General features: G+C 43.8%; 1 protein-coding gene across 1 annotated transcript; it reads right to left on the bottom strand.

The window, feature by feature from the left end:
• Positions 1-2,884: 2,884 nt before the first annotated feature.
• On the bottom strand, positions 2,885-4,584 carry LOC311114285 (E3 ubiquitin-protein ligase Mdm2-like; the record flags this gene model as incomplete). Its single annotated transcript, XM_084189540.1, has 1 exon — positions 2,885-4,584. A coding segment is annotated over one exon (678 nt), but the record flags the coding sequence as incomplete, so codon positions are not given.
• Positions 4,585-10,243: the final 5,659 nt, after the last annotated feature.

Raw genomic sequence — 10,243 nt, 5'->3', positions numbered from 1 at the left:
GCTCTGGATAAGAGCGTCTGCTAAATGACTAAAATGTAAATGTAAATGAAACATCATTCTTTGGGGATGCTTTTCTGCAAAGGGGACAGGACGACTGCATCGTATTGAGGGGAGGATGGATGGGGCCATGTATCGCGAGATCTTGGCCAACAACCTCCTTCCCTCAGTAAGAGCATTGAAGATGGGTCGTGGCTGGGTCTTCCAGCATGACAACGACCCGAAACACACAGCCAGGGCAACTAAGGAGTGGCTCCGTAAGAAGCATCTCAAGGTCCTGGAGTGGCCTAGCCAGTCTCCAGACCTGAACACAATAGAAAATCTTAGGAGGGAGCTGAAAGTCTGTATTGCCCAGTGACAGCCCCGAAACCTGAAGGATCTGGAGAAGGTCTGTATGGAGGAGTGGGCCAAAATCCCTGCTGCAGTGTGTGCAAACCTGGTCAAGACCTACAGGAAACGTATGATCTCTGTAATTGCAAACAAAGGTTTCTGTACCAAATATTAAGTTCTGCTTTTCTGATGTATCAAATACTTATGTCATGCAATAAAATGCTAATTAATTACTTAAAAATCATACAATGTGATTTTCTGGATTTTTGTTTTAGATTCCGTCTCTCACAGTTGAAGTGTACCGATGATAAAAATTACAGACCTCTACATGCTTTGTAAGTAGGAAAACCTGCAAAATCGGCAGTGTATCAAATACTTGTTCTCCCCACTGTAAGTGTTAATTTGAACTCCATGACGCTGAACTCCATGACGCTGAACTCCATGAGGCTGAACTCCATGACGCTGAACTCCATGACGCTGAACTCCATGACGCTGAACTCCATTACGCTGAACTCCATTACGCTGAACTCCATTACGCTGAACTCCATGACGCTGAACTCCATTACGCTGAACTCCATGAGGCTGAACTCCATGACGCTGAACTCCATGACGCTGAACTCCATGAGGCTGAACTCCATTACGCTGAACTCCATGACGCTGAACTCCATGAGGCTGAACTCCATGACGCTGAACTCCATGAGGCTGAACGCCATGAGGCTGAACTCCATTACGCTGAACTCCATGACGCTGAACTCCATGACGCTGAACTCCATGACGCTGAACTCCATGATGCTGAACTCCATGAGGCTGAACTCCATGACGTTGAACTCCATGACGCTGAACTCCATGAGGCTGAACTCCATGAGGCTGAACTCCATTACGCTGAACTCCATGACGCTGAACTCCATGACGCTGAACTCCATGACGCTGAACTCCATGACGCTGAACTCCATTACGCTGAACTCCATGACGCTGAACTCCATGACGCTGAACTCCATGACGCTGAACTCCATGACGCTGAACTCCATGACGCTGAACTCCATGACACTGAACTCCATTACACTGAACTCCATTACACTGAATGGGAAATTGATGTCACAGATTTGACCTATGTGAAATGAAGAAAATGGAATAAGAGTTTTAAATGTTTAAATGGTATTTGAATAAATACAATAAACAAAGTTTGGCCTAAGTTTATTCACCTCTATTTCTGGAAATACACATGGAAATAATTTAGACCTAATGTCACACATTGACATTTTGGCACAACGATGAAAAGTATGTTGATACCTGCTTGTCGAACATCTCATTCTATAATCATGGCATTAATATGGAGTTGGTCCCCCCTTTGCTGCTATAACAGCCTCCACTCTTCTGGGAAGACTTTCCACTAGATGTTGGAACATTGCTGTGGGGACTTGTTTTCATTCAGCCACAAGCATTAGTGAGGTCGGGCACTGATGTTGGGCGATTAGGCCTGGCTCACAGTCGGCGTTCCAAATCATCCCAAAGGTGTTAGATGGGGTTGAGGTCAGGGCTCTGTGCAGGCCAGTCAAGTTCTTCCACACCGACCTCGACAAACCATTTCTGTATGGACCTCGCTTTGTGCACGGGGGCATTGTCATGCTGAAACAGGAAAGGGCCTTCCCCAAACTGTTGCCACAAAGTTAGAAGCACAGAATCGTCTAGAATGTAATTGTATGCCGTAGCGTTACAATTTCCCTTCACTGGAACTAAGGGGCCTAGCCCGAACCATGAAAAACAGCCCCCGACCATTATTCCTCCTCCACCAAACTTTACAGTAGGCACTCTGCAAGGTGGGCAGGTAGCGTTTTCCTGGCATCCGCCAAACCCAGATTCGTCCGTCGGACTGCCAGATGGTGAAGCGTGATTCATCACTCCAGAGAACGCGTTTCCACTGCTCCAGAGTCCAATGGCGGCGAGCTTTACACCACTCCAGGCGATGCTTGGCATTGGTGATCTTAGGCTTGTGTGCGGCTGCTCGGCCATGGAAACCCATTTCATGAAGACTCCCGACGAACAGTTCTTGTTCTGACGCTGCTTCCAGAGGCAGTTTGGAACTCGGTAGTGAGTGATGCAACCGAGGACAGACGATTTTTACTCGCTACGCGCTTCAGCACTCGGCGGTCCCGTTCTGTGAGCTTGTGTGGCCTACCACTTCGCGGCTGAGCCGTTGTTGCTCCTAGACATTTCCACTCCACAATAACAGCACTTACAGTTGACAAGGCCAGCTCTAGCATGGCGAACTGACTTGTTGGAAAGGTGGCATCCTGTGACGGTGCCACGTTGAAAGTCGCGGAGCTCTTCAGTAAGGCCATTCTACTGCCAACGTTTGTTTTTATGGAGATTGCATGGCGGTGTGCTCGATTTGTATACACCTGTCAGCAACGGGTGTGGCTGAAATGGCCGAATCCACAAATGTGAAAGTGTCCACATACTTTTGTGTATATGTAATGTAGATCACACATTGTTAATGGAATAACGCTTTACACAAAGGTAAAAAGTTAGATCATTAGCATAAGAGCAAATTACCACATTCATTATTTAACCTTTATTTAACAAGAACAAATTCTTATTTACAATGACGGCCTACCCCTGGCCAAACCCGGACGACGCTGGGCCAATTGTACGCCGAAACACGTCAAACCAAAAACACGTCAGCCCACACAAATCAAAACCTGATTTTAATATCATTCAAAGGTCTCTTCAGCGCTCCAACGGCATAACGACAGCCTTAAATGTTTAACTTCAGTCAGTTGGCTTGCCCGGGTTGAGACTTGAGAAAGTAGCAGCGCTTCAGTGTTAAGCGTGCAGCCCAAATGGCACCCCAAGGGCCCTGGTCAATAGTAGTGCACTATAAAGGGAATAGGGCATGTTTGCTGAGATTTAATGAAAAGTAGTCCCCTCGGCAACAACAAACAACAAATGTCTCTTTCTGCCGGTGAACGTTGACTTTCACATAGATTTACCCCATATCATTATAGATCCAATTATAAGACTATCATTATCAAAATCATCTGTGCAGGATAGAGGGAAGACTAGGTGAAAAATAAAACAACAAAAACGACCATAGTTCCCAATATATAAGTGTTATTTTGATAGACATACTTTATTCAAATCAAACTAATAAAATAAAGTGAATATATCACTGCTAACAGAATTTGATCCATTTGAAACCCTAGATAGAACACATCAGGAGATTATTATCACTATAAATCCATCACAAATCAACAACTGGCACCTTGCTTGGTAGAGTCAAGACACTCAGACCGTTCAGAAATAAAACCACTTCCAAATAAACAATGAAACATATATACACATTTATTAATTCTGAGGTATGGTGTTTTGGATCAGGGAGTGGGTGTAGCTATAGGTTACATCCTAAACGGCACCCTATTCCCTATATAGTGCACTACTTTAGACCAGAGAATGGCACCCTATTCCCTATATAGTGCACTACTTTTGACCGGAGCCCTATGGGCCATGGTTGAAAGTAGTGCACTACATAGGGAATAGACTTCTATTTGGGATGCCAGCCAGTCTAGCCGATAGCCGTCCTCAGCTGAGATAAATGAAGACGACGGACTGGATGGGCTCCCTGCAGACTGGACACAGCTTGTTCCTCTTCTTCAGTTTCTTGGCGCAGGTGTAACAGGCAATGAGGTGTCCGGTGCGTCCGTGTACAATGCAGCCGTTCTTGGGCCTGGTCTGACAGATGACGCAGGGCTCCAGGCAGCTGGCGGGGAGGTGAGCCTCCTGGCTGTTGAAGCGCTCCAGGTCTGGTGCCATCACTTCCTGGCTGAAGGGGGCGCTAGAGGACGAGCCTGATCCTACACCACTGGAAGAAGAAGAAGAGGTGGAGGGCTGGGAGGAGCAGGCTGAGTCTTTGGAATCGGGGCCAGAGACGGACACCAATTCCTGGGAGTCTTTGAGGAGGGGAAGGGGCGACCGGGCTCTCTTCCCGTCTGGGTCATCCAGTCCTTCAGCCTCGGTCTCGTCTGTCTCTGTCGGGGCTGGGGAAGGCTTGGGGGACAAAGGTTTGAGGTTGGGGGCCGTGGTGGTGGTGGTGGTGGTGATAGCAGAGTTGCTGTCAGACTGGGGAAACCATTCCTTTCTTAGCTTCCAGCAGCGGTTGCAGTTACGGGGCAGGGGAGGGTTCAACTCCTCACACTTCGAGCACTTCCAGTAGTCCTGAAACACAACAGACGACACCGCTAGATTAGACAGACGACACCGCTAGATTAGACAGACGACACCGCTAGATTAGATTAGACAGACGACACCGCTAGATTAGATTAGACAGACGACACCGCTAGATTAGACAGACGACAGCGCTAGATTAGATTAGACAGACGACACCGCTAGATTAGACAGACGACAGCGCTAGATTAGATTAGACAGACGACACTGCTAGATTAGATTAGACAGACGACACCGCTAGATTAGACAGACGACAGCGCTAGATTAGATTAGACAGACGACAGCGCTAGATTAGACAGACGACAGCGCTAGATTAGACAGACGACACCGCTAGATTAGATTAGACAGACGACACCGCTAGATTAGACAGACGACACCGCTAGATTAGACAGACGACAGCGCTAGATTAAACAACAGCGCTAGATTAGACAACAGGCCATACAACTAGATTAGACAACAGGCCATACAGCTAGATTAGACAACAGGCAATACAACTAGATTAGACAACAGGCCATACAACTAGATTAGACAACACCACTAGATTAGACAACAGGCCATACAGCTATATTAGACAACACCACTAGATTAGACAACAGGCCATACAGCTAGATTAGACAACAGGCCATACAGCTAGATTATACAACAGGCCATACAACTAGATTATACAACAGGCCATACAACTAGATTAGACAACAGGCCATACAACTAGATTAGACAACAGGCCATACAACTAGATTAGACAACAGGCCATACAGCTAGATTAGACAACAGACACTACAACTAGATTAGACAACAGGCCATACAGCTAGATTAGACAACAGACACTACAACTAGATTAGACAACAGGCCATACAGCTAGATTAGACAACAGGCCATACAGCTATATTAGACAACAGGCCATACAGCTAGATTAGACAACAGGCCATACAACTAGATTAGACAACACCACTAGATTAGACAACAGGCCATACAGCTAGATTAGACAACAGGCCATACAGCTAGATTAGACAACAGACACTACAACTAGATTAGACAACAGGCCATACAGCTAGATTAGACAACAGGCCATACAGCTAGATTAGACAACAGGCCATACAACTAGATTAGACAACAGGCCATACAACTAGATTAGACAACACCACTAGATTAGACAACAGGCCATACAGCTAGATTAGACAACAGGCCATACAGCTAGATTAGACAACACCACTAGATTAGACAACAGGCCATACAACTAGATTAGACAACACCACTAGATTAGACAACAGGCCATACAGCTAGATTAGACAACACCACTAGATTAGACAACAGGCCATACAACTAGATTAGACAACAGGCCATACAGCTAGATTAGACAACAGGCCATACAGCTATATTAGACAACAGGCCATACAGCTAGATTAGACAACAGGCAATACAACTAGATTAGACAACAGGCCATACAGCTAGATTAGACAACAGGCCATACAGCTAGATTAGACAACAGGCCATACAACTAGATTAGACAACAGGCCATACAACTAGATTAGACAACAGGCCATACAACTAGATTAGACAACAGGCCATTCAGCTAGATTAGACAACAGGCAATACAACTAGATTAGACAACAGGCCATACAGCTAGATTAGACAACAGGCCATACAGCTAGATTAGACAACAGGCCATACAACTAGATTAGACAACAGGCCATACAACTAGATTAGACAACAGGCCATACAACTAGATTAGACAACAGGCCATACAGCTAGATTAGACAACAGGCCATACAGCTAGATTAGACAACAGGCCATACAACTAGATTAGACAACAGGCCATACAACTAGATTAGACAACAGGCCATACAACTAGATTAGACAACAGGCCATACAGCTAGATTAGACAACAGGCCATACAACTAGATTAGACAACAGGCCATACAGCTAGATTAGACAACACCACTAGATTAGACAACAGGCCATACAGCTAGATTAGACAACACCACTAGATTAGACAACAGGCCATACAGCTAGATTAGACAACAGGCCATACAACTAGATTAGACAACAGGCCATACAGCTAGATTAGACAACAGGCCATACAACTAGATTAGACAACAGGCCATACAACTAGATTAGACAACAGGCCATACAACTAGATTAGACAACAGGCCATACAACTAGATTAGACAACACCACTAGATTAGACAACAGGCCATACAGCTAGATTAGACAACAGGCCATACAGCTAGATTAGACAACAGGCCATACAACTAGATTAGACAACACCACTAGATTAGACAACAGGCCATACAACTAGATTAGACAACAGGCCATACAACTAGATTAGACAACAGGCCATACAACTAGATTAGACAACAGGCCATACAACTAGATTAGACAACAGACACTACAACTAGATTAGACAACAGGCCATACAACTAGATTAGACAACAGGCCATACAACTAGATTAGACAACAGGCCATACAACTAGATTAGACAACAGGCCATACAACTAGATTAGACAACAGGCCATACAACTAGATTAGACAACACCACTAGATTAGACAACAGGCCATACAACTAGATTAGACAACAGGCCATACAGCTAGATTAGACAACAGGCCATACAACTAGATTAGACAACAGGCCATACAACTAGATTAGACAACAGACACTACAACTAGATTAGACAACAGGCAATACAACTAGATTAGACAACAGACACTACAACTAGATTAGATAACAGGCCATACAGCTAGATTAGACAACAGGCCATACAACTAGATTAGACAACAGGCCATACAGCTAGATTAGACAACACCACTAGATTAGACAACAGGCAATACAACTAGATTATACAACAGGCCATACAACTAGATTAGACAACAGGCAATACAGCTAGATTAGACAACAGGCCATACAGCTAGATTAGACAACAGGCCATATAACTAGATTAGACAACAGGCAATACAGCTAGATTAGACAACAGGCCATACAGCTAGATTAGACAACAGGCCATACAACTAGATTAGACAACAGGCCATACAACTAGATTAGACAACAGGCCATACAGCTAGATTAGACAACAGACACTACAACTAGATTAGACAACAGGCCATACAGCTAGATTAGACAACAGACACTACAACTAGATTAGACAACAGGCCATACAGCTAGATTAGACAACAGGCCATACAGCTATATTAGACAACAGGCCATACAGCTAGATTAGACAACAGGCCATACAACTAGATTAGACAACACCACTAGATTAGACAACAGGCCATACAGCTAGATTAGACAACAGGCCATACAGCTAGATTAGACAACAGACACTACAACTAGATTAGACAACAGGCCATACAGCTAGATTAGACAACAGGCCATACAGCTAGATTAGACAACAGGCCATACAACTAGATTAGACAACAGGCCATACAACTAGATTAGACAACACCACTAGATTAGACAACAGGCCATACAGCTAGATTAGACAACAGGCCATACAGCTAGATTAGACAACACCACTAGATTAGACAACAGGCCATACAACTAGATTAGACAACACCACTAGATTAGACAACAGGCCATACAGCTAGATTAGACAACACCACTAGATTAGACAACAGGCCATACAACTAGATTAGACAACAGGCCATACAGCTATATTAGACAACAGGCCATACAACTAGATTAGACAACAGGCCATACAACTAGATTAGACAACAGGCCATACAGCTAGATTAGACAACACCACTAGATTAGACAACAGGCCATACAACTAGATTAGACAACAGGCCATACAGCTAGATTAGACAACACCACTAGATTAGACAACAGGCCATACAGCTAGATTAGACAACAGGCCATACAGCTAGATTAGACAACAGGCCATACAGCTAGATTAGACAACAGGCCATACAACTAGATTAGACAACAGGCCATACAACTAGATTAGACAACACCACTAGATTAGACAACAGGCCATACAACTAGATTAGACAACAGGCCATACAACTAGATTAGACAACACCACTAGATTAGACAACAGGCCATACAGCTAGATTAGACAACAGGCCATACACCTAGATTATACAACAGGCAATACAACTAGATTAGACAACAGGCCATACAGCTAGATTAGACAACAGGCCATACAGCTAGATTAGACAACAGGCCATACAACTAGATTATACAACACCACTAGATTAGACAACAGGCCATACAACTAGATTAGACAACAGGCCATACAACTAGATTAGACAACAGGCCATACAACTAGATTAGACAACAGGCCATACAGCTAGATTAGACAACAGGCCATACAGCTAGATTAGACAACAGGCCATACAGCTAGATTAGACAACAGGCAATACAACTAGATTAGACAACAGGCCATACAACTAGATTAGACAACAGGCAATACAACTAGATTAGACAACACCACTAGATTAGACAACAGGCCATACAACTAGATTAGACAACAGGCCATACAGCTAGATTAGACAACAGGCCATACAACTAGATTATACAACAGGCCATACAACTAGATTAGACAACAGGCCATACAGCTAGATTAGACAACAGGCCATACAACTACATTATACAACACCACTAGATTAGACAACAGGCCATACAACTAGATTAGACAACAGGCCATACAACTAGATTATACAACAGGCCATACAGCTAGATTAGACAACAGGCCATACAGCTAGATTAGACAACAGGCCATACAACTAGATTATACAACACCACTAGATTAGACAACAGGCCATACAACTAGATTAGACAACAGGCCATACAGCTAGATTAGACAACAGGCCATACAACTAGATTAGACAACAGGCCATACAACTAGATTAGACAACAGGCCATACAGCTAGATTAGACAACAGGCCATACAACTAGATTAGACAACAGGCCATACAACTAGATTAGACAACAGGCAATACAGCTAGATTAGACAACAGGCCATACAACTAGATTAGACAACACCACTAGATTAGACAACAGGCCATACAACTAGATTATACAACAGGCCATACAACTAGATTAGACAACAGGCCATACAGCTAGATTAGACAACAGGCCATACAACTAGATTAGACAACAGGCCATACAACTAGATTAGACAACAGGCAATACAGCTAGATTAGACAACACCACTAGATTAGACAACAGGCCATACAACTAGATTAGACAACAGGCCATACAACTAGATTATACAACACCACTAGATTAGACAACAGGCCATACAGCTAGATTAGACAACAGGCTATACAACTAGATTAGACAACAGGCCATACAGCTAGATTAGACAACAGGCAATACAACTAGATTAGACAACAGGCCATACAACTAGATTAGACAACAGGCCATACAACTAGATTAGACAACAGGCCATACAACTAGATTATACAACAGGCAATACAACTAGATTAGACAACACCACTAGATTAGACAACAGGCCATACAGCTAGATTAGACAACAGGCTATACAACTAGATTAGACAACAGGCCATACAGCTAGATTAGACAACAGGCCATACAACTAGATTAGACAACAGGCCATACAACTAGATTAGACAACAGGCCATACAGCTAGATTAGACAACAGGCCATACAGCTAGATTAGACAACAGGCAATACAACTATATTAGACAACAGGCCATACAACTAGATTAGACAACAGGCCATACAACTAGATTAGAC

This window comes from Coregonus lavaretus (genome assembly GCF_964263955.1).
Source record: "Coregonus lavaretus genome assembly, contig: HAP1_SCAFFOLD_4389, whole genome shotgun sequence".
Lineage (NCBI taxonomy): Eukaryota > Metazoa > Chordata > Actinopteri > Salmoniformes > Salmonidae > Coregonus > Coregonus lavaretus.
The sequence above is the reverse complement of the archived record's forward strand: the minus strand, read 5'-3'. Positions and strand labels throughout refer to the sequence as shown.